This window comes from Streptopelia decaocto (genome assembly GCF_964273445.1).
Source record: "Streptopelia decaocto genome assembly, chromosome: 7".
Lineage (NCBI taxonomy): Eukaryota > Metazoa > Chordata > Aves > Columbiformes > Columbidae > Streptopelia > Streptopelia decaocto.
Window position 1 is genome coordinate 35,696,750 of NC_138661.1, and position 23,963 is coordinate 35,720,712.

The 23,963-nt window shown below is 39.1% G+C and overlaps 2 protein-coding genes across 2 annotated transcripts; one reads left to right on the plus strand and one right to left on the minus strand.

Moving 5' to 3' along the window:
- Nucleotides 1–1,965: 1,965 nt before the first annotated feature.
- ATP6V1D (ATPase H+ transporting V1 subunit D) lies at nucleotides 1,966–12,288 on the minus strand. Its single transcript, XM_082057935.1, has 9 exons — nucleotides 12,071–12,288; nucleotides 9,324–9,441; nucleotides 8,079–8,158; nucleotides 6,640–6,707; nucleotides 5,920–5,964; nucleotides 5,361–5,464; nucleotides 4,864–4,930; nucleotides 3,338–3,416; nucleotides 1,966–2,740 (listed from the first exon to the last, which is right to left on the minus strand). Exons 1-9 carry the CDS (start codon nucleotides 12,109–12,111, stop codon nucleotides 2,599–2,601), a joined length of 744 nt encoding a protein of 247 aa, XP_081914061.1. The 5' UTR covers nucleotides 12,112–12,288; the 3' UTR covers nucleotides 1,966–2,598.
- A 164-nt stretch (nucleotides 12,289–12,452) lies between these two features.
- On the plus strand, nucleotides 12,453–23,900 carry EIF2S1 (eukaryotic translation initiation factor 2 subunit alpha). Its single transcript, XM_082057933.1, has 8 exons — nucleotides 12,453–12,607; nucleotides 14,472–14,713; nucleotides 16,242–16,321; nucleotides 16,821–16,972; nucleotides 19,709–19,815; nucleotides 21,621–21,718; nucleotides 22,635–22,778; nucleotides 23,058–23,900. The coding sequence occupies exons 2-8, from the start codon at nucleotides 14,473–14,475 to the stop codon at nucleotides 23,181–23,183; spliced, it is 948 nt and encodes a 315-aa protein (XP_081914059.1). The 5' UTR covers nucleotides 12,453–12,607; nucleotide 14,472; the 3' UTR covers nucleotides 23,184–23,900.
- Nucleotides 23,901–23,963: the final 63 nt, after the last annotated feature.

A 23,963-nucleotide genomic window follows, 5' to 3' on the forward strand; every position in this document is an offset into this window, starting at 1 on the left:
GCTGAAAAGCAATTAGTGGGGATAAGTAATGACCTTTCAAAAAGAAAATGAGTTGGAAACTTTAATATTTGTAGTTCATTTCAGTGTGAGAAATAATGTACTAGCTGTTGGCCTGAGGGCTGGATATTCAAAATAATGGCTTTTTGCCTCACATTGCAGGCATGTTCTCAATTTAATTCATAGTTTGACAACTACAATTTTCAGGTATATTGGATGGTCAGTGTTTCATAGAGGACAAAATATCGTATGGATTTTACCAGACTTTAAGATGACTGTAGATGTGTTAGGGTTTTTAGTATTGACTGTTTCATAGTTGGACAAGAAGGTAGAAAGTACTGTCCAAATTCTTGCAGTCACAATCAGCTCAAGATGGTTGCTGGACCCCCTTAGGTATTGTATTCGTAAGCAGTGGCAGTCACAGTAAATCATGCCATTAATGTATTTGAATAATGTTTGTCTCCCCAGTTTTTTCGGAAATGGTGTACAGAAGCTGGTTTTATCCAAATCAGCTTTTGAATGTAGACTTAAAGAATGTTGCTTGAAGTTCAGCTCTACTCTTAATTCCCAAGGCACATGGTACTTGCTCACATCCATGCAGAGAGGTGCTACGATGTTGATAACCAGTGTTAGCTTTGTCTCCTGCTGAAAGGAAAGGCTTGAACAGCACTGAGAAACATGCCTGGCTGTCCATCTGCTGCCAGTTCGGACCTGGAACTACCTTATTTAAGAAATTATTCTGCCTTCTTTAATGAAGAATGTGTGTTAATTCCCTTGAGAGTAAGAGGCTATGCAAACTTCACTGGTGAAACTTGTCAACCTTACAACAGGCTTTGTAGTGAGCTGTATCAGACCGAAATGAGGGTATCTGCATTTTTACCAGTCCAGATTTAAAAATAAATTTTAGCTGAATTACATAAAAGAATTTTTGAATGTAATTATATGTGACTTTTTAAAATATAAGATGGGGGGTTTAATGCCTTAAATGATTAAGGTAACTTTACTGAGACCTGTGGTTAGCCCCACATTGTACTTTTATACATGTATCTGCACTCTGTATTTTGAGACACCATGAACTGCACACGAATGTAAAAATGTAAAATATTTCTAGATTTAAAATAAATCACTGTACAATTTTCCTTGTAGTAGATTTTGGGAGTCTTCTTTTGCAGAATGTGTGAGAGGTACTGTGACCCATTAGTGCCCTGGAGGATGTTCTGTGTTCCAACTCCATGCACCCAGTGAGAGAGGTAATGTCCTCAGATCTAGTTTCTCTCTTTCAGGCTGGCCCTGTATCTTACAACAGAGTATGGATGACATATTCAGCTGTGCTGCCTTCAGCTTCAAAGGAGAAAAATGGCCTTGTGCTTCATAAAATTACAAAATTACTTTTCTAAGATGTTAATAGAAATTTCCTTGTACTTACTCTGCGTCTGCAGTTAAGTGCTGCATCATGTTTAACACAAGACGCTTACCTTGAAGAGATCAGTAGTACCAGAGACAATGTACTAGTATTACTGCTATTGGATACGTTCAGTTTGCCAATTGCAAACCTGTGTCTTTAGGAAACCAGCCCTACAAAGTGAGCAGCATTCAGTGACAGCCTTGCTCATCAGCCACTCTCCTAGACTTCCCTCATCAGCCTAGGACAGGAAGAATCACACAAGGATGGACTGCTGTACATTCAACCCTGCTTTGCTTGCCAGGCTGCTGGTTGCAACGAAGATTTGGAGCAATGTGGCTGGATAACTGAGAAGAGCTTCTACGTGTTACAGGCAGGAGTGAGATAATTCCTGCGGTTACTTGTCTGAAGCAGTAAAGCTGAAGTGAATGCAGGCACAGGCTGTAAAGCAATGCCCGTTGTGGATTCTAAGTTGGGAGTAGGGGATGAAGCAAAGATTTTATTTTGAAATCAATATTACAAGCTTTTAAGACCACCATCTAGCAACTTGAGCCAGACCCCAGATATTTAACATTTAATATTTTTATTTGTTTCTAGCACAGACAGTACACAAGTTGGCAGAACCTCTTAATTAAAACCATAGATGTTTTAGGCCAATGGTAACAATGATGCAACAAAAATCACAGAAGACTGTGGATTTCATTAACAGGTTAGAAAACGAGAGTTGCCTTTACAGACATTTGACTTCAGCTGTGCCAATACCTGCTTTAAGCAACCTGAACATGAATAGTTCAGCAGTCAAGAATATTACATGCATCTCCTTCCCTAATTAACATTTTCCTCTGCTTGTACTAGGAAGGGGAGCAATTGAAGATCAATCTGATGAGACAAATCCAGATCCATCTTGCAAAAACACAGCTACAGACAGTCATTCCTACTAAGTGAAGAAATGCGAACATTCAATAGAAGGCTTTCCTGACAGTAAAGCACCTGACTCATCTCTCCTTTTACTCCTATGCTGCAGTCAAGTTCCCAGATTTCTAATCTTCCAGGAGAAATCCACAGTCCACTCAATTCAAGACTTGAATACCAACTGAGAAGCCACATAAGTATCACTGAGGCAACATGTCCTGAATTATATTGCAATTGGACATTCTGTATTCTGGGTCCCCTGCTCCATATACAACAACTCCACTGGCTTACTCAAAGAGAAGGTCTTCATCCTTCTCTTCCGCTAAGAGATTGGCTGGTTCATGTTCCCCACCAGCAGCCCTCCGCAGCTCCCGTTCTTTCTCAGATTTTTCTTTCAGTACTTTTTTCTTTTCCTGGATCTTCTTTAACCTGTGAAGAGAAATGTGTTTTATCAGTGAAACAAATGTGTTTTCATAAAACAGGTTAGCAGCAAAGATGCCACGCAGCTTGGATATGATAAAGCTGGCTGTAGAAGTTCCCCAGGAAACAAAAATCCTGCAACAAATGGCAAAAGGCTTCTGTCACTAACTGGTGCCATTGAAAAACTTCATCTCTGTAGATAGCTCATTTCTTCATGCAAACTACAAATTACAGTCTTGACCTTAAACAGTGCCTTATACTATTCTGCTTGTCTTTAGCCAAGTTAATTCTCCTTGCATTCATGTCAGGTTTGACATTTTTGTTTCAGGTAGCCTAGAACACTGACCTCTATGGCAGAGGTGTCCTTAAAGCAGAACAGCTCAGTCTCGGTGTACTGTAGCACATCATTCCCTCTGGAGGAATGATAGCGACAGCCATGTACAACCTAGTGGTAGGGATTCATTTGTACCTTTCAGACAAGTAATTGCAGATCTCCAAGTACCCAGCTCTGAAAACCTGATGTGCAGTAAGAATCAGGTCTTGTTTAACAGTGTCCCTTCTGAGGAATGCTCTATTTGAGAGTTTTGTCGTGTTTTAGATACTTACCTGTAGAATTCCTCTCGTTCTCGTTCATCCAGTTCTGTGATGATATAAGAAAGAGTACGCTCGATCCTGGGAATTATCACTAAAATATAAATAAGGAAGGAGTTGGACTGCTGTTACATTAGCCATGAAGCTATCTAATGCAGTGCACAGATGGTTGTCTAAAATAATTCTCTGTCTGGGGAAAATTTCCATGTCTTTCACGGAAGATCACGCTATTTCATTTTGGACAAGTACCCAAAATTCTTCAGTAAGTCCAGAACTAAACCGGGACTCTGCACATCACAGAATCTCCCACAGCACATTCTTTTGAAAAGTGCAATGGAATCTGTAAGCACTGATCCCAGATTGTTTGGAAGGTCCTTATTTCCCCATGGAAGTGGTTGAAGAAACTCCTGCAAGGGGTGGGCAAGATTTTAAATTAACACTCTGTTCTTCCATCACCTTCTTTCAGAAAATTCTGTTCAATACAGCACCTTTGCTCACAGAATTATCATCTCGGTTTGAAAAAAATCATCATAAAAACAAATGTGTAAATATAACACCATCACAAAGGAAGAGATAAGACGTTAAAAGATTTAACACCTGACTGGGCAAGCTACGTGCCAGAATCACTTTTTGAAAGAAGAAAGCTGTTATCAGCACTACCAAAGCTATTTGGAAGGCTGCAGAGGAAACCTTTTCTACAGTAAAATTTGAAGAATGATAAGCTGCAGATAAGGCCTGCACATGCAAAGGAACAAGTCTGTGAAAAACAGTACTGAAAAGGAGAGTTTAGAATCATGTACTGAATTAAGTTATTGCATACATGCAAAGATTATTAAATCTAAGCTATCAACAGCTCATAAAGGAACTTGAAATCATCAAAGCACTCTGGACACTGCAGCAGAAGGAATCACACCAATATTGTGCGTAAGTAGTACTGAAGAAATTGCCAGAAATAAATCTATGAACAAGAACATGAGGGATAAATAAAAGTACTGGAGTATTGACATTAGGACTGTTCTATTTCCTGTAACACAAACCTACACGGGTTACCAAGATTTCTTTCTGTATGCCTGCTCTGTGATCTCATCCAAAACCAACAAAAAGTCACCAGCTCACCATTTAGTGCCACCATGACAGTTTTAAAAGCTATTATGCAAGCTATTAGAACATCTTAACACATAGTAACATCCTGTCTTCTATTTCTAGTCATGAGACTTGACCAAATAAGCCAAAGTCACTAGCAGAGATTCCAGAATGTGTTTGTGAAGTCTTTGTCCTATAGGGTCTCAATACTTCTTGATTACTTTCTCATGTTTGCCTATTCATTTATCTCTCTGTACTGCAGTCCATTCCACTGGGCTTTTAATTTTTGTTCTTACTTGTAATATGTTTCATTGTAATGCTTTCTGAAGAGGTCTTTAACTGCTTAGAAATCCTGCTAACGAGAAAGCAGTCAAAAGAGGAGTGGCTTCCATGACCCTGCTCTTCACCTTGCATGGAAACAGGAAAATATTATACATCCCAAATGGTAAAATACTCACCATGTTCAATTGCATTCACACGTCTGTTTGTTATTTTAATGGCTTCATCCAAAGTAACAAAGGATGTCTGATGGAATGGGATTAAATAATTAATACATAACACAACAAATTCAGCATTTCCGTCAATTCTCTATGCAACACCAAATAACACTTGAAGGCCAAAGCCAAATCTGTAATGTAGCTTTACAGATTACTTTCTTGATAAAAGCAGAATTTTTTCTACTAATGTCAACAGCACACTCAATGCTGCATATTAGCACTGCAAATACCAACTCTCCAAAGAAAGTTCCTTCTTAGCATTAAGGAATAAGGACTTCTTTGAAGAAGTAATATAATTCTGTTTTATGGCTGGAAAAGATTTGCAAGTTTATATGGCACTAGGACCAAAGGAATGTAGTACAGTTCAAAGTATTAAGCTGCAATCACTGAGAATAAGTTACTTCCATTTCAGAACAGTAAGAAACCAACAATTCCCTTCTTTTTTTCCTCCCACCAACCTGTAAGGAGGCCAGTTCCACAAGCAGCTCCACAGCTTTGGCATAGTTCCTCTTCAGTTTAGCCAGCTGTTCTCCACCTCTGGCCAAGCCAGTCAGCTCATAGCCTGAAAAAAAAAATTCATCAAATAATATTTGTTGCTATTACCACTATGGTGTTTTCTTACTAGATAAAAATTTGTACTTTACAAACTACAGAGATGACAGCTCAGCAAGTGACCAGCTAAAGCCTTTGCCCATTAACAAGTTGTCTTTATAGTGTTCTATGTTACTACGGATCATTGTTGTGCATGTCCACAGTAAGACCTACCAATCTGAAAATCTGATAATTCAAGACAAGCCTTCTCATCTGAAAAGCTCACTGATTTAGGAAATCAAAATCCAGTGTTGTCCCTGACAATCTCTCTGTATCACAGGAACAGGGCAAAGATCATAGAGGAAGTAAGTACACCTATACCTACGATATAAACTGACTTATCAGCAAGACATGACAAACGTTTTTGTATTAGCATAAAACAGCCATAAGTACATGTAAGATACAAAATACTTGTTTTATACTTACTGTCCCCTCCTTCCTGGTAATGCTCAAAAACTGGCAAGGTTACACCTGACAAAAGAACGTGTAGAAGAGACATAAAGGGTTATAGATTTAGTAAGTACAACTCATTTTACCCCATTTGCTTCTAATAAATTATGTAAGCTCAGCAGCTTTGTTTCCAAAGTCTCCCTACATAACTTGGAACAATTAAGTCATAGCATCTTAATATGGAACTTGAGAATTCTATTGAGATCACAGAGATCTAGACACATGAAAAATTCAGGGAAGCATTCCGGTTTATTCCATGTTCAGTTTTACTATGTTTCTGTTTAGTAATGTATTCTATGTGCTTAAGGAATATTTTAAGCATTGAATCCTGATTTATCTTTCTTGTTTTCTTCATAGAGATGTACTGATACTTAATTTCACGAAACTTATTTAATTTTTCATACTTAATTGCCTGATCTGTTTTTCAGTAAAGCTCTATGGAAGTTATGCTTTGCCTGAAGATCTAGTAACTGGACTGCGGTATTTACGCACAGTCATCTAATTTTGAGAGGTAAATAACTAAATATAAAAATTACATGCTACATGTGAAAAAAAACACAAATTACAAGTGTTCCTGCTGTTAGATGAAGAAGATAAATAAAAGAGACAGTGTCTGGATACATTCCTACATATTTCAGAGTCTCCTCCCAGAATTCCCTTAAGAGTTGAAATAGTCATAGTCTAGAGAAGAATCACCTGCTACATTGTCTTTTTTAGCTCTGACCTTGACTTGAGCTTTGTTCACGTTTTGGATCACAGTGGTACTGTAAGGAAGAAAACATACATCTTAATCGGGAAAGCTGAAGTGGTTCATTAAGTCATCATACATACAAGAGGAAGTAGTTATCAAGTAGCTGTAAAAATCTGGAAATTTTCTTCACTTCAGTTCTCTATGCAATTCATTGCACAGACTTTGAAGCTGACACAGTAGCTTTGAAATAAATTGGTTTCCAGCCATGTTTGGAAACGTAAAAGACACAGAGTCCGTGAAATGCAATTATAGAAATTTCTTAGACCAAGTATACAAAGCGTAGCCAAAAACCAGTCAGTTATCTAACCAACCTGTAAGACTTTTTTCCCAATAAAAGTGAAGGAATTTCAAAGCTTTAATGCAGACCACGGCCACAACATTTTGTACATTTGAGCTTGTATGTATTTGTTCTTTCAGAACATTTCTGAGTTTGTTTACCTACTAACTGTAACATTAAAAAACTTCAGCTTGTACACCAATTCATCTTGAAGAATTCTACAATGTCTTAAGGTCTTCCAAGAACAGGTCACTGTAGCCAGCTCTTCTATGGAAGTACAGTTTGTTTACAGGGTGGACTCTTGACTATTGTTTATAGCTAAACACTGTGACTGTTAGGACAGGAAACAGCACCCTACCCAAAGGAAAGGGCAAAAAGACTTTTCCCCAGCAGCACACAGGTTACTACTGTGTCTGATCACTTAGTTCTTGCCCAGTAATTGGTAGTACCATCAACTGAACCATTAACCCCTCTTCAACTTTATTCCACAAGGTCTATGTACAATTGAATGAATTACACAAACACACAAGTTAGAGCTATGATTTATTCAAATGCAGTTTACAAATACCCTACTGTAGAAAAAAGATTTTTTTCCCCTCTCACATACAGCCCTCACCAGCCCTTATGAGACAAGAGGTCAATGAGATAGGAGGTTAGAACAATTAATAAAATTTCTGTATGACTTACTGGGAGAAAATAACACACATTACATATGGCCCTCAAATTGACAAAAAAAATCAAAATAATAAAAAGTCCAGTACTCTGCTATAGATTCTTGTTTCCCTACATTTTAGATTCCAAGCTGCAAAAAGCAACACCTTCTCAAGTCAAGGATTATATGTAAATTCTGTTATCTTGCCACTTTGTTTAGCTTCCAAAGGAGTAGGCATTTTCATCGTGCAAATTATGTCTCTCCTCCAGTGATGTCTCCCACATTTAGTTAATGGAATTCAGTTCATCCTGCCCTACCTTGTCCATTGTATTTTTATTTATTTATTTATTAAGTGCATTTAAGAATTTTACTTTTTTTTTTCCAAAAGAGAAATCAACAATTTGTTGATCACTCCTTCCCCTGGGTAGGACATCTACAAGATCAGTAATCCTCACCTGAAATCTCCTGCTGTAAACTTTGCCTCAGCAAGTGAAAAAGCAGCTTCTCTCATCACCTCACCCATCAGCATCTTAGTCTGTAAAAAACAAACAAAAACAAGGCTGCAGCAAATACAAGGCACATCATTACTCCTTTTCCAGGATAAATAACTGACAGCATAAAGAGAACAAGGAGAAATTTAAGGGAGTCAGAAAGTCCTGTATGTGTAGCTTACTTTCAAACTGCAAATTGTAATTCCCAGTTGACTGGCAAAAAAATATTTCAGTTGTTTCACTGACCCAGTGTAGAACTCACAGAAACAGCAAAATACTTGTCTGTCTTAATAAACATAAAATTATACTATATAGGGGTTGTCACAACAATAAAATGGCTCAGTAGGAAAACACACTTCATATTGTACTGAATACTATGAGACAGCCAAAACTGGTTTGCAACATACAGATGTATGCAGCTTTGTGAAGCTGGGCTCTCCTCCTACTCCATTTTTTCCCAATTTTTACACATTTGAAGCCCTTACAGCTAAAAAACATGCTATTGAGAAGCAAGAGCCTTTGTGTATTAAACAGTCTGTAGGAAACAAGATACGGCATGCCGAGAGCTTGTCTACAGCACGGCAACAAAGCACTACTGCTAACTGTGGATATGGTAGCAGTTGCAGCCAAAAGAGGACAACTAAAACCCATCTAGTGTTGTAGAACAGAACAAGCCACATTATGCTTTACTGAGTATCTTAGATTTGTCATTCATGTTGCAAATGAAGGGGGAGAACTCGGTGTTTCTTCATAAAGGAACAAGTTCCATCTGGACAATACTTCTGCTTCCTGGTGTACCTAGTCATGCAGGGAACATGATAAATCTGCAGCAACCCTCAAACTAGATAAAGCAACAAAAATGGGGCTACAGAACATGTTAAATCCACTCCTGACGTATTTGGCAGCATCAGAGCAAATTCCCTGTAAGGTAGAAGAGATGACATGGAATTTGGGACACAAAAGAAAGCAGGGTTTAAGACACGTTGGAAAGAGGTAAAGAATTCTAACTCTTACAAAATTTCTATCTTATTGCAGCCAGCAAAACATAATTCTGCTCATCCATCCTCAGTAGCCTCACTTACAAAAAAGAGGTTATCCACAAAGTTGTCCTACATTCCGGCCTACCTAATGAATTCAGCAGAATGGGAATACACACAGAACAGACAGATTTCAAAAGTGAGTCAAACAGAAAAATTCTAATTTACCTACCTCAATAATTTTCTTAAGGATCTGCCTGAATCGAAGTGTCAAAGCATCAGATTTTTTCTTCAAGAGGTTACGACCTGTTTGGGCACCTTTCAAACGAGCCTTCATAATGGTCTGGGCCCTGTTAAACACAGGAATAAACAAAAATGTCCTGGATCATCTGAAGGGATCATGAAAAATCTTGTGCAACGTTTTCTGACATGAACATGACAGAAATTTGAAGCAACCAAGAAACATCAATGAACTAAAACAGGATGGCCACTTCAGGATATAATTTTATATTCCTGTTTAAAATTAAGGGAATTTCCTGTATTTATCTCCGTCATCAATGAGAATTACAAGGTTATCAGCTAAGTCAAAGATCAAAATGGACAAGTCCTTTTTCAGCACTTCCATGATAGGAAATAAGAGTTTTCATTTTTCTGGATGACTTGCAAGTACCAGAAACTCACCAGAAAACAAACTACCCCACAAGCCCACTGTCAGCGTGACACTGGTATTGCTTTTAAGCTCTTTTACTGCTATGTCATCTTCTGAAAATCAGACAACACAGCAAATTCTTCATGGGATCATAACTGTTGATGCTGTGTTCTCATTTTACAGAGCAACAAGATACAGCAGTCGTACATTCTGCTTCAAAGAAAGTCAGAAAGTACAGTGGTGCCATATTTTCACATGCTGATTTACAAGCTATTTAAGACAATCAGAAGTGGCATCAGTTTAAAAGGTATGCTTGCTCTAGCACTGTATAACCTTTACGTCCAGTAGCACACGAACAGGTTTCTCATATGGAATTAGGAACTGAAGAAGGATTCAAACTTTGCTTCCCTCTCTGCTGTGCAGTATATTTTAATTTGAAGAATCTTTTTGATTTAAGTTAATGAGAATAGCAGGAGCTATAGTACAAAAATCAGAAGCTGTGCTAACTTAAGCTACCACTCTTTGTCCTGCTACACGAAAAGCACAATAGTTCAGTGAGCGCTATGTGAAAAGAAGCCTTATGCTCTTCCTCTCTGACCCGGCAAAAAGTAAGTGTAATTAAGATTCTGCCTACACAGTGGAATCTATTACTTTCCACAACTACTGGCATGTGATGAGAATAGCTCTGTTAATACATACCCAATACTTATAACTGTAAAGCACAAATACATTCTGAATGTTTATGATTTAAAAAAAAAAAAAATCTATGAGTAAAAAGGCAGCTTTACTTTCACAAAAAGCTGGTCTCTGTCACGACCTTGAACTAACTGGTTTGCTCTGTTCACCACCTGCAAGAGACTGGGTCACTTTCTAGTTCAAGCAAGATTTCACAGGCTCTGAGAGTGCATTAAACAAAGTCTTGTTTACTGTCAAGGAGACTGAGCAGCTTCTGTAATTGATCGTATCCAGCACAGAAGAGGCCCATACCAGCAAGCCACTTTATCAAAATTTGGGAAAAAACACACAAACAAACACTCAACCACTTGTGAAGTTCTGTTCTGTCAGTTAACAAAAATAATTGTTGCAGCGGCAGGCCATCTTACTTAGATGGACTACCATCCTTACTTAGATTCCTATCAAAACATCAGCTACATTATTGTTCTATTACATTAATTGAAACAGGGTTTGTAAATATTAAACCTTTGTACATCACTGCCTTCTTGCCACAATGATACACCAGCCCACAAAAAGAGATCGCTTTTACAAGTGATCAAAGTGCCTCCTTCTTGGACATGTAACCTGAATGAAAAGACCACTATCAAAGAGCAGGAGTGAGACCAATGACTTAATATATGATATAATTTCTTTCTGAACTAAGTTTCAAAACAGAACCTTTAACATGTAACATATTAATCTTTCCATATAAATTGTTACTTCACAAGTCCTGAGATCATACATGGGGGAATAATTATTATTTTACATCTGAGGTTTTCTGTCCTGCAAGGCACCTTTTTATAAAGACTACATGCAGGCATCAAACTAATTTTATGCAAGAAGGTTTGAAACAGCCACTTAAGGCCAAGTCTTTCTGTCCTGGAGGGTTCTGAAGAGAAACCAAACAGCATTATTAAAACAGTAATTTTATTAGCAGATCAGTTGCTTGTGTTCATTCCAATGTTGGCAGCCTTCTAAGCCTTGTCAGGAGACATGTGATTTCATGACAAATAGTTTGCTGTCAGGACTTGGAAAATTACTGTTCACTGCACTTTACGCATTTTACTTCCTTCTTTTTTAACACTTTAAGGCAAACATCTTGTACAGCAGTATCATCTATTAAAAAGTGAAGGGAATCTGTGGTTCGTTTTGTGCATTTTTTCTTACACATACATTCTACAAGTTGCTCTTTTTAAAGTAAAGGTTTGCGTAATTGCATGATGTTAAATATCTCCCCCACCACCACGGGAAGCTGCTGCTGTCTCGGTGCTGGGCCCTGCCATGGCTGCCTGACGCCCGACCGAGCTGATTATGAGCCTGGAAAGAGAAACCGCAGAGAAGACCCAACCGCGGCCGTCAGCGCCTTACCCAGGCGCCTGACCCACACCAGGACACCCGGCTCGGCGGCGCAGAGCGCCCGCGGCCGACACACGGCCAGCCAGCGCCGGGAGCTCCGCCCGCGGCTGCCCCGGGCACGGCCCGAGTCCCGCCGCTAACCCGCGGCCGCGCTCGGGGCACCGGCCAGGCCCGGCCACCGCACCGCCCAGGAGCCGCTCGCCCCCCAGCCGGCGAGGGAGGCGGCCGGCCCGCAGCGCCCCCCCAGCCCGGACACTCACATCCGCGAGGGGAAGATCTCGATGCGGTCTTTGCCCGACATGGTGGCGGCGGGGACCGGGCGGCGGGACCCGCTGCGGCTGTCACCGCTGTCGCCGCTGCCGCCGCCGTCAGCTGACCCGGCCCCGCTGTGCCCGCCCACGCGCGGGGCGGCGCCCTGGTGCAGGGAGCACCCGGATGCCGGCGCCGCTTCCCTTCCTCGAGTCCCCCGGGGACGGGAAGGAAGAGACGTAATTGGTTGGCGGGTCTGTTTGTGACACCCGGAGGTCTCAGACTCTATCCTCCCGCGTCGCTCTCAAAGCCCGGTCTCGGGGGGCGCTCTAGCAAAGAGCGGCCTTCTGCCTCGACCGTGAGCATCTATGGTCGTGGGGGGTGCGGTGCTGGCCTATCGCGTGCGGAGGAGCGGGGCGGGCTGGGCTGGGCTGGGTTGGCGCCTGCGCAGTGGGACGGCGGTGTTCAGGCGCACGCCGGAGCAGGAGCGGGACCAGCGCGAGAGTCGAGGCCGCCAGCGCAGAGCGGGACGTCCCGGCAGGAGCCAGGTAGCGCCCGCGCCGGGCACACACGCGGCCTGCCGGCACTGCGCCGGGCACACGGCCCGGCACACGGCCCGGCACACGGCTGCGCCGGCCCGGGCGGAATGGGAGGCGGGACCGGCGTGGCGGCTGCGAGTGCTGCAGGCCGCGGGCCGCGCTCCCCGGGCCGGCCTGGCTCTCGGCCTCGCTGTGCTTAGAGACGCGCCTTGCCCGGCCCGGCCCGGCCGCCCTGGGGCCCACTCCCCTCCTCCGGTGCCGGAGCGGTCGCTGGTCAGAAGTCGCTCCGTTTCTGCACAGTCTTGTGCGGCCGCGGCGACTTAAACCTTTGCTGAGTCGTTTCTAGCGGCTTGGAAAGGCGATTTCCAGCTTTGGCGCTGTGTTGGTCCTTCCGCAGAAGGGCAAAATAAGCAGCTTGTGTCTATAGAGAGCGGGGTAAAATGCTGTGTGTGTAGGGCAGCGCTTGTCCGCTCTTGCTTGTTGTGGTTGGGGCTTGTTGCTTTGCATATGTATTTATTGTGTCTCTCATAAGTAGACACGTAGGATTGAGTTGAGCTGCTTTAAGAGGATTAGAAAAGTGAACTGTAAAGTTTTCATTTTTAATCTTGGAGTTCTTTGTTCAGTTTCCAATTATATGAAGTTGTATGAAGCCTTTAGAGGAGTGTCTTTATAATCCTTTACCAGTCTGTATTTCACCTTCCTGAAAATTAAGAATGGAAACAAGGGTGGACACAGTCTTCTGAATTGTGTGGCCATATGCACATAGCACTCGGCATTACCATTTTACTCTCTTTAAATTCTCGTAGATCTTGAAAGCATTAGTACTGCTGTAAAAATCAAGAGTAAAACTTAAAAATGGTGAATACAACAAATCTGAAGGAATAATGCATTGCCTTGGCATCTGAGGCTCCTGCTTCTGTAGGAAGCTTTCTGGGTAAAACTTCTAGGCATAAACAAAAGGAATTGGACTAACCTGCTTAGCAGTGATGAGTGTGTGGATTCATCATCAGGAAAATGGAGCAGTTTAAGCATTCATTCTTATCACTACGTGATTATGAAGCATTAATTTTGTACTCTTTTTATGTATAATGTTTTGGTTTTCAGGTTGGGTTGTTGTTTTTTTTTTTTTTCCTTCTGACCAGTAATACATTGAGAGGTGCTTTTTTCCTTTTTTAGTGCTTCATTAATGTCAGGCTAGTTCTGGCTTCTGTTCTGATTATTGCCTTTGCTTTCTTTGCTGACAGGTGGCCTCTGGAGCAGGTCTTACAGGATTGTTCCAAACATCTTGTGCTGAGTTTAGAAAGTCATCTTCCAGAGTGTAGTGTCTCTTCCTTCTCAGTACTACAGAAACTTCACTATACCTCTTATTTTCTCAACCTCTCTCATGTTGTCCTTTTATGTGCATAGAATACTTCTGTGAGCACTGCAGACTTCTTTTCTTCCAGGTCTTCCTGTTGTTAAAAATCTGATTTAAAACTTTACACAGCCTCATGAATTTAGATGAATGCAGAGTGCACAGTGCCTTATTTTCACCACTTCAGGTCTCTTGTCTGCACTGTGCTGTGGATAAGTACTATGACAGCTGAAGTGGACAATAAAGTCTGGGTAGCAAGCTTTTTCTATTGTGCTGAAAAAAATTGGCATCTTAGCAAATTGTTGTGGTAATATTAAAATACTAGTTAATTTATTGTTTAGTTTCTATTAAAACCTAAGTATGAATTGTACAAGCCTTATCCTAATTAGCAATTTTTTGTACCAGTGTACCTTGCTCTCCTCAATGGCCTTTGCTTTTTTTTTTTTTTACCATGTTTGTAGGAGAAGGCAATGATGTACTGTGAAATAAAATCTTTGTTTCTTTCTGGTCAAATTCCAGAATGCCAGGACTAAGCTGTAGATTCTACCAGCATAAATTCCCAGAGGTGGAAGATGTAGTGATGGTCAACGTTCGGTCCATTGCCGAAATGGGAGCCTATGTCAGCCTGCTGGAGTACAACAACATTGAAGGCATGATCCTTCTCAGCGAGCTGTCCAGGAGACGTATTCGTTCCATAAACAAACTCATCCGCATCGGGAGGAATGAATGTGTTGTGGTCATAAGAGTTGACAAAGAGAAAGGTATTTGGGGATATTGTGGGCTGTATCAAGATTGAATTCATAGAAAGAAATGCATATAAACTAGGGAGCTTTGGTATTCATTGGTTTTGCCAGGGGTTCTTTTTTAAGACACTTGAGCAAAACAGACCATCATCATGCCATCTGATATTTATAATAGTTCTTCCCTTCCTCTGTGTCCTTTGGGAATTTGCTTAATGAAGGTCAGTCACATCAGTAAAGATTTGTTTAAGTGGGTCCTCACCAGCTCAATGTTTGATCAACAAACCATAGTGAAGTGGCATTTTCTTTTCATATCTGTGTAGATTTTCTAAGTCTTAACTGAAGAGAAGGATCATCTGCTGTAGAGATAAAAATCTAGATGGTGAGCATATAATGCTCACAGTACATCCTGTCCATTGAGAAGTCTTGAACCTTGCCTATAAAATAGATGACATATATGTGTTATTGACTACACATTAATTCTGTAGGTTACAAGTTGAGATTTTACAGGCAATTTTGTCTTTTCCTCTATTCTGAACATTTGAATCTTTTACTCTAAATGTTTTTTTTTAATATATTTTCTATTTAGACCATGTCAGATTTTGATAATACTGTTCCATGCAATCTTTAAAATCTATATCCACGTATAAATAAATAGTAAAAATAAACACTGAGCACATCTCATAGAAACCTGACTGTTGGTATGTTTCTCAAGTAATAGGCTTTTCTAGGATACTTCTGAAACTGCAGTTAACTTTGGGATTGAGTAACAAATGACAGGATAAGGAAAAGCAGAGAGGACAGAGCAGCAGAAGAAACTTATTTCAGATAGATCTGAAGTGAAATAACTTTTCCCAGCATCTCTAATGAAAGAATATTTCCTCTTACAAATTCATTTTGTTTTCTTAATGACAGAGGAACGTATCTGGAATTCACATAGTGGTCTTCTATTGAATCTTTTAGGGAACTCATAATTTGTGAGAAGTAGGTGGAGGCCTTTTCAAATTTACTAAGAGGTGGTTCAAAAGAACTTTTTTCACAGACAGTTCTCCCAAAAGTGTGTCCAAGCAGTAGAGTCAGAATTTGAGGACAGGCCTACTTTAGTAGGAAACTGTTCAGAGCTAAACTGATGGAGTGCCATCCTTGAATGAAATTGAGTTGAGCGTTACAAAAAATATGTATCAAACTTGCTTCTTTGTATGCTGATATGTTTTTTGCCAAAACTCTGTATAGCAACATAAAAATTGAAAACTGCTGAAACATCATGAAAATTTCTTCTAAGTTTGCAGAGGAAACATTAAGGCAGTAATTTTAAAGAATGCTCTACAAAACATTTGCTATTGTAAGTATTCACAACTGAAAGAATAATATACTAATTGGATCATAATTTGATCAAATTCATTAAGGTTTGGTTTTGTTACTTTATGTGGCAACAGACAGGGATAGTCTAGGCAAGAGGCAAATCCTGAGCCAGGGTGTTTGTTCTTTATATATTTATCTTGTGGGAATGCGCAATGCCTGACACTTTCAAAATGGTTTTCCCCAATAGGTTATATTGACTTATCAAAAAGAAGAGTTTCTCCAGAGGAGGCAATTAAATGTGAAGACAAATTCACAAAATCAAAGACAGTAAGTTGCTTTGCTATATTCAGGCACTCTGTATTTCCAGCTTCTTTCCTGAGCAAGTAAAGTACACAGACATAAGATAATATGAAAATAAAGTATTGTTCTCATTTATTAGGCATATTCTGATTCTTATTTACCCGTGCAAATATATATAAATATATATATATATATATATAACCAGTTCATTTGTCCATGGGTGCTCTGCTAAGCTGCTTCTTTATTGATGAATAGATCAAGTAAGATGTCAGTTTAAAATTTCTGATGTAAAGGTGTATATTGAAATGACCAGACATCCAAAAGCATATGCAGGTTTAGCACACTGTGAACAACTTTTATTGAAAAGGCAGACAGGTAGTTTAAGGCATTGACTCCTGCCTTTACTAATATGTGGTCTTATGCTTCCAAGTAGAAGGCTTACCATTAAATATTACTTTTAATTCTAATTTTTTGTCTGGTTTTGGCATTTGATTGTTTTTTTTTTAATATTCCGTTTGTGTTCCAGGTTTACAGCATCCTTCGCCATGTTGCTGAAGTCTTGGAGTACACTAAGGATGAGCAGCTTGAGAGTCTGTTCCAGAGAACTGCCTGGGTATTTGATGACAAGTACAAGAGACCAGGATATGGTGCTTATGACGCATTCAAGCATGCAGTCTCGTAAGGACATCTTTTCTACTTCTAGGGGTTTATTTCGTAGTTGCAGAGAAGTATTTCCTGGAGTAGATCCAGCATAATATTGGTTTGGGGATTTGTTTTATTTTGTTTTCAGAGTCAATATGTAGAATGTACTGGTCAAGTAAACCTAGTAGATTTTGACGTTAGTCTTCCAGTTGCTTATTGTAGGTTTCTCTGTCTTATTGATTTCTGCAAGTTCCCAACGCTCTTGAGAAAAAGGCTCAGAGTTGACTTGTTTTTATCCATCCTTGAGTCTCCTTCTCTGTGTGTATTCAGGTTTGTAAAAGCAGTAATTGAATTTGATGTAGAGAACTACTGAAGCATTAGTGAATTTGCTTGACGTATAAAAGAAACGTGATTACAAACACCGGAGAGATTTCTGTTGCTACACATGAGCCTGTGACATTTCTAACAGAAGCAGCGGCACTGATCTTGGTTTGTCTGTCAGAATTTGCCTGTTCTCAGTCCCAAGCACGTGTTATCAAAAATATCCAGCTCTGTGTCTGAAGATATTTCTACTCACAGCTGACTGTCACTCTTCCACTGCACAGGCAGAGTTTTTCTTTTTTAAATGCAACAAGCTGGCTTGTTATGTCTTTATACTTAAATAATGGGAATGGGATAATGAACTTAGAAATTGAATTATGAACAGAAAAATACAGAAATTGTGATGCTAAGGGAATATGCATTGAGATAGATTGGTCTTTTTAATGATATTTGATATTTTAATTTGCTTCCAGAATTAACCTATTTGGTTTCCCCCTAAATATTCTGTAATGAAATCGGCAATCCAGAAATCGATTTCTGAATAAATATTTCCCATTTAACTTTTTTTATAGCAGATAAACCTATGAGCAATGAACTTGTGTTGAACACTAGATGGCAGTAATAAAATTTTAGAAATTGTGTTGATTTAAGCAGTGGCACTTCATAGCATTTTCATTAGCTTAAAACCATCTCTGTGATTTTGGGGAAGAGAAAACATGAATCCTCATTTAGACTGGATGTGTTCTGTTTCATGGAACAACAATTACTTTCTAATGGTAGCAAATCTACTGGTTATGGGGAAATCTGAACACGTTGCTGAAGAAGGAATTCCAGATCATTCTGTAACTGATAAATACTTAGTTAAAAACCTGTATAGTAGAAGAACAAAAATGTGTAGTTACACTGGCTGTTTAAGCTTCTCTTGAACTCAGAAAAATTCCTGAACACACATGCCATTTTTTTGCTCATCTGCCATTCAGGTTGGAGCATGAACTTCTGAAGCTCTCTGTTCTCAAAACATGTTTCCATCAGTAATGCCTTAAGACTTCTGACAATGGACTGCAATTTTTATCTATTTCTGCTCTGCTCTTACATAAAGCTATAGTGGTTGAGCAGAAAAATGTAGATATTACTGCCTTCCTATGCTTGTTTAAGTGCTTGCTGGAGGCTTAGTGTGTCCACTAAGGATTTCACTTGCTATCTATTTCTTAGTACCAAGGATTCGTGGTTTGGAGTTTCACACAGCAGGATACTTGTGGCAAAAATTTTAAAGTATATTTACCCTCTGATCAGTAAAAATTAGATATCCAGGACCTATTTGTTGGAAGCCTACCAAATGCTCGGGAAAGTAACTCAAAGATTTAACAGAATAGACTGTAAACGAAGAAGTAGAATTAGTATGTTCCATAAATCACTTCTACCACATGAGTCCATATTTTTGATGTGTAAAAAACTGTCATATTTCTGGATTGTTTGCTTGTGTTTGGCCCTTCTACTATCTATAGTCAGTATATAAAAAAATGAAAGATGAGATTTTATTAGAAGCAGTGACCAATCTCCTGTATTGTCTCTTGTTTCTTGGATCATATGAATTCATGTTTTCCTGCTAGTAGTATTGTAGGTGATCTGATATTGCTTTTCAGAGAACTGCACCTCCTGTCTCTGAAGAACAGGAACAACTTTTGTGAGGAGTTTTTTGGTTATGGTCTTTGTTTCAGTTATATTTTGGATGAAATTAAACTAGTGATAAAGAGAATTGACACCGCTTCCTCAAACAAGAACTGCTAATTTATATGGATAAACAGCAGAGGAGTTTGCCTCTGTGACCCCCAGACTTTAAACTCTTAGCTTATGATCTAAAAAACTTTATTCTTTCTTTAGCCAGTAATGTAGGCAGCAGATAAGTATCTGTCTGTGATCTAGTCACTGTTAAAAAGGAGTGCAGAATAACAAGGAATGAGTATAGGTTACTTGGCAGAATGACAAAAATCTCGTGTCTGAACGAAACGCTAAAATAACTCAAAAACCTCAGATTCATCATGGATTCTCTTTCATGCAGTAGGGGTTTGTTTTCACATTGGAGGGAAACATAAATACCAAGCAGCTAGATATTTCTCTCACTCTGTGTTTCATGTACAAATGGAGCCGGGCAGAAGTCATTACATTTCTTAAAGAAATAAAAAATAATAATTCAGATCTTTCCTTCCAGCAACAGATTGAGTAAACTGCTTTTCTGCTTTGTTGTTAAATCCTTCCAATTCAAAATATTTTAGAAATAGATGTGTTTATTTTCTTCCATTGTTTCAATACATTCTTGAGAAATTTCCCTGTTTTTATTGCCCGGTAGATCTTTATGCTTGTGCATAATAATATTGAAATAGTACCGGAAGTTAATGTTATTTTACATTCCATTCCAGTATAACTTGTGTAACGTTGCTTTGTTTGGCTCAGAGACCCTACGATCCTGGATAGCCTAGATCTGACAGAGGAAGAGAGGCGGGTGTTGATTGACAATATTAACAGACGTCTGACCCCACAAGCAGTCAAAATCCGAGCTGGTGAGTTATTTCTAGGTGTTCATTGATCGCGTCTTGACACTTCAGTCAAGTTAGCATATCTTGTTGCAAACTATAAGCTCAGTTAAAACTAGTGTTGGTGGTGCTGATATTTGAGTGGAACTGTTCTTCCAGAGTTAAGACATCTTAATCAGAGGTTGCTTGCAGAATGCCTACATGGAGTCTCTAAGTCCGAGGTGGTTTGGCTTTTATATTTCCCCCCAAACTGCAGATTCCTTGGGACACAAACTACTTGTTCTGATATGTAATGCATATCAGAATTACCATATTGCACTGGTACACAATTAAATTAAATATTTTAAAGTTATACTTGCATCCAAAATATTCCTTTTCATTATTCAAACTGTTAAATTCTTTGATTCCGTAACAGAATGATTGATCTCCATCAGTGTGACTGGGTCATACGTCTTAGCCACTTGTCCATGAACATGTAAAAATAGTTCTGACTTTCCTCTGGGTGTATCTCTGACTGATTGGTTGTAAGCCATTCAGCAGGAACATATTAGCTGAAGCTTAGCACATCTCTACTGTATTCATACAGTGCATGAGCCGGTTTGTCTCATATTAGCTCAGTGCAGGCAGAAAAAGCACATGCCTGCACATCTTAAGAAGGCATACTTTAAAGCTGTAAATGTGGTTGTACAGCTACCTGAACAGCCTAAAAGCATGCTTGCCATTAAACAGATAGTCAATGTAGCAGAGTCACATTTTGTTATCCAGACTGAGAAATTGTCTCTGCTCTGCAAGGGTATATTGAAGAGCATTAGCATTTGTTGATTACTGTGGAGATAAGCCATGTCCACATGACAGTGGAGTCAAGGAGAGAGTACAAAAACTAAGGTAATGAAAAATTCCTTTACCTAGTACTTTATATCACTATGTGTTAGCATAGACTTCAAAAATGTAAGTGGGTTTTGGTTGCCATAAAGAATGAAGCTGCTAACATAAATAGCACTTAATTAGTTTTGAAAATAAAATTACTTGACAAGCAAATTCTCTAACTCCTTCATCGTGGCTATTTTGTTGGGATAGTCTAAGTTGGTTTTAATTTTGTCTTCAAAGCAAGCGTAGCAATTCTCCATTGGCTTGTAATCTCATCCTGAGGCTGACTGGGATGCTCTTCTGTAAATCTGTTTGTGACAGCTGAGAATTAACAGGTTGCTGTTAGTCATCTGGAAGTGAAACTAACTTCTCTCTGTAGCTTAGTCTTGCACCATTGCTATGTAGGTAAAGAAATCTTTATCTTTAGACTAATCAGGGTATTACAGATATGACTAGCTTTAGTCTATGCCTTGATTTCCAAACATCTACAAAAAGCTATAGCTATATGTTAATATAACTTAATAAAATAAAAAAAATTCTAGTGCTCTTCAAGTGCTGCCTCTGTAATTGCTGACAGAATTCCATGAATGTGCTTTCCTTCAGGTTTAATTTTTCCTGATAGATCTTTCATTTTCTCTGATATTTATTGCTTTTATGTTTTCATTTCTCCACGTGAAATACGTAATTATTCCCGATGAGTTTATTGGGTGAGAGGTGAGTGAATGTGGGTATATTATTTCATACCTTGGCTTTTCAAAGCACAGTGTAAAATGTACATCTGAAGAATTTCTGAAGACTTCAACTTACAAGTCAAGAAAGCAAAATACCTTCCTCAGCTACTGACACTCTCATTGTGGATAAACATCAGATGCTAAAAGGCTTTACTAAAGCTTAGGTTAACAAGCTTTGAAGATTCTACAGCTCTTGGTAACTGAAGTTTTATTATTTGTATTCCTCTGTCCTAGATATTGAGGTTGCCTGTTATGGTTATGAAGGCATAGATGCAGTAAAAGAAGCTTTGAGAGCTGGCTTGAACTGTTCCACAGAGAACATGCCCATTAAAGTAAGTGTCTGTCTTAATAGTGAAGTCAAAAGCAAAGTTCCTGATGCCCTCAGGTACCAGGAGCACAGCAACTGCAGTTGTCACAGTCACGCAGCTGAAGCTGGGCAGCCGTGTACCTGATTTCTGATTCTTCTCTAGCAGGTCTGTAGCACACTTGCTTTCAGCTGTGTGCTGACAGTTGTTCCTGGGACTATGCTGTAGCTTCCCAGGTTCAAAAGCTGTATTTATTCTGTTCAATTTATTGAAGTCTGGTATTGGCACACTACATACCTACTGCTCCTTTATGTAGCCTTGGGTAGGGAGCAACAAATTTTATTTTCAGATGTAAGATTATGTAAGAATGATTGATTGATCCATGTATGTTTGAGTGGTGGTAGAATGGCTACTGTACCCAGGCCTAGTTTTCTTCTCCAACAGTTTTAGGATATTGAGTGCATTACTGAATCAGTGTTTTCAAAAAAACTTGGAAATACTTCCTTCTTAGAACATGGTTTCTTGTAACAAAAGTTTACTTTTCCAGTCATCTTACCAAAAAAATATTACACATATATATATATATATATATATACAAACAAAAGACATGGTCTCTAAATTGTTTGAAAAATTATGTGGTAGGCTGTTTTACTGATCAGCAAAGTAGGTAACTCTCTGCTTAACTCTATTTGTCTAAATAAACATACTATGTAGAAATAACTGATGCTGATTTTGGAAATCAGGTAGGCCATGCACTTTCTTGTCTGCTATTTCTGTCCTAGTTGTTTATACTTCTAGGAAGGGGTTTTCTAATGGAAAAATGTTTCTTCTGTGAATTGTACATTCAGAACAGCGTTGTTCACTTTGCTTTTGAGATTTTTCTCTTTGTTACTGAGTTGGTTGTTTTTTTCCCTCCCTCACTTATCCCTGCAATGTGTATTAGATTAATCTGATAGCCCCTCCTCGTTACGTGATGACTACTACAACACTGGAGAGAACTGAAGGACTGTCTGTTCTAAATCAAGCCATGACTGTAATTAAAGAAAAAATTGAAGAGAAGAGAGGAGTCTTTAATGTGCAGATGGAGGTAAGAACACATGACATTCTAAAAGGGCATTTTCTTTTTCGCTTGCCAAATTTTTAAAGTAGAGAGAAGTCAGTAGTCCTAGGAGAAATTTCAGCAAAAACGTATTAAGAAACTAAAAAAACTAAACCTCTGTGTTCATAAACAAATGGCCAAAAATTCTAATTTTCCTGGGTTTTGTGTGACTTCAGGATGTACTTAATCTCTTTATGTAGAATCAGAGCCTGCAAATATATGTGGTCTTTCTTAATGACAGTTCACCATGTGTTGTTTTTTTTCCAGCCTAAGGTGGTTACTGACACAGATGAGACTGAGCTTGCAAGGCAGTTGGAAAGACTGGAGAGGGAAAATGCCGAAGTGGATGGGGATGATGATGCTGAGGAAATGGAAGCCAAAACCGAAGACTAAATATTCTGGGGTATTTAGAAGAGACAGATCACATGAATAATTAGAGACCCCATTGCAAACACTCTGGACTAAATGTTTCCAGTATTGAAAACTTCAAATGCAAATACTTAAAGTGTTTTACTCTTTTAAAAAAGACCAATATGTGAAAGGCTCTTCTAAATAATATTTGATGCAGCAGTTTTTACAAATTCAGTCCTTCAGGGAGAAGCTGCCTAGTCAAATTCAAGGCTCAGATCTGGCCAAAGGGAGGTTGCAGCCCCATGTTTAACATTGTCATACATAACAATTCTGAACTGGGGATTACAGCTCAGTGCATCTGTTAATGAGCTTTCCTGAGAGCACCGAAACCAAGCAAGCTGGACAGTTCTATACAAAATGTATTTGAGCAATTATTCAATAAATTTCTGGGCTATGTAACTCTAAGTTTTTTTTTTTTTTTCTCCTTTATTGCATAGCCTAGAGTGGTGTGAATATAACACCTGGAAGAATATGATCAGTGGGTGACTCCCCTTTAACACTGAAAGGGCTTTCTTTTGTTTGCTTTAAATCAAGCTGCCAATGTGGAACAAAATGTTTTTGTTGCAAGTTTGTTGATGCAGACTTGTTTAAAATAAATTTCCTTTGTTTTTTATCTGCATTTAGGGACAGAGAACTTGAAAGCTTCGGACATACCTTGTTACCATTCCAATAAACATAGCTAATGAATGAAAAATCACATATAGTTGCCTTTTGCTCCTTTAGGTGAATATAGCGGGAGCTTTAATTAACTTACTGGTACTT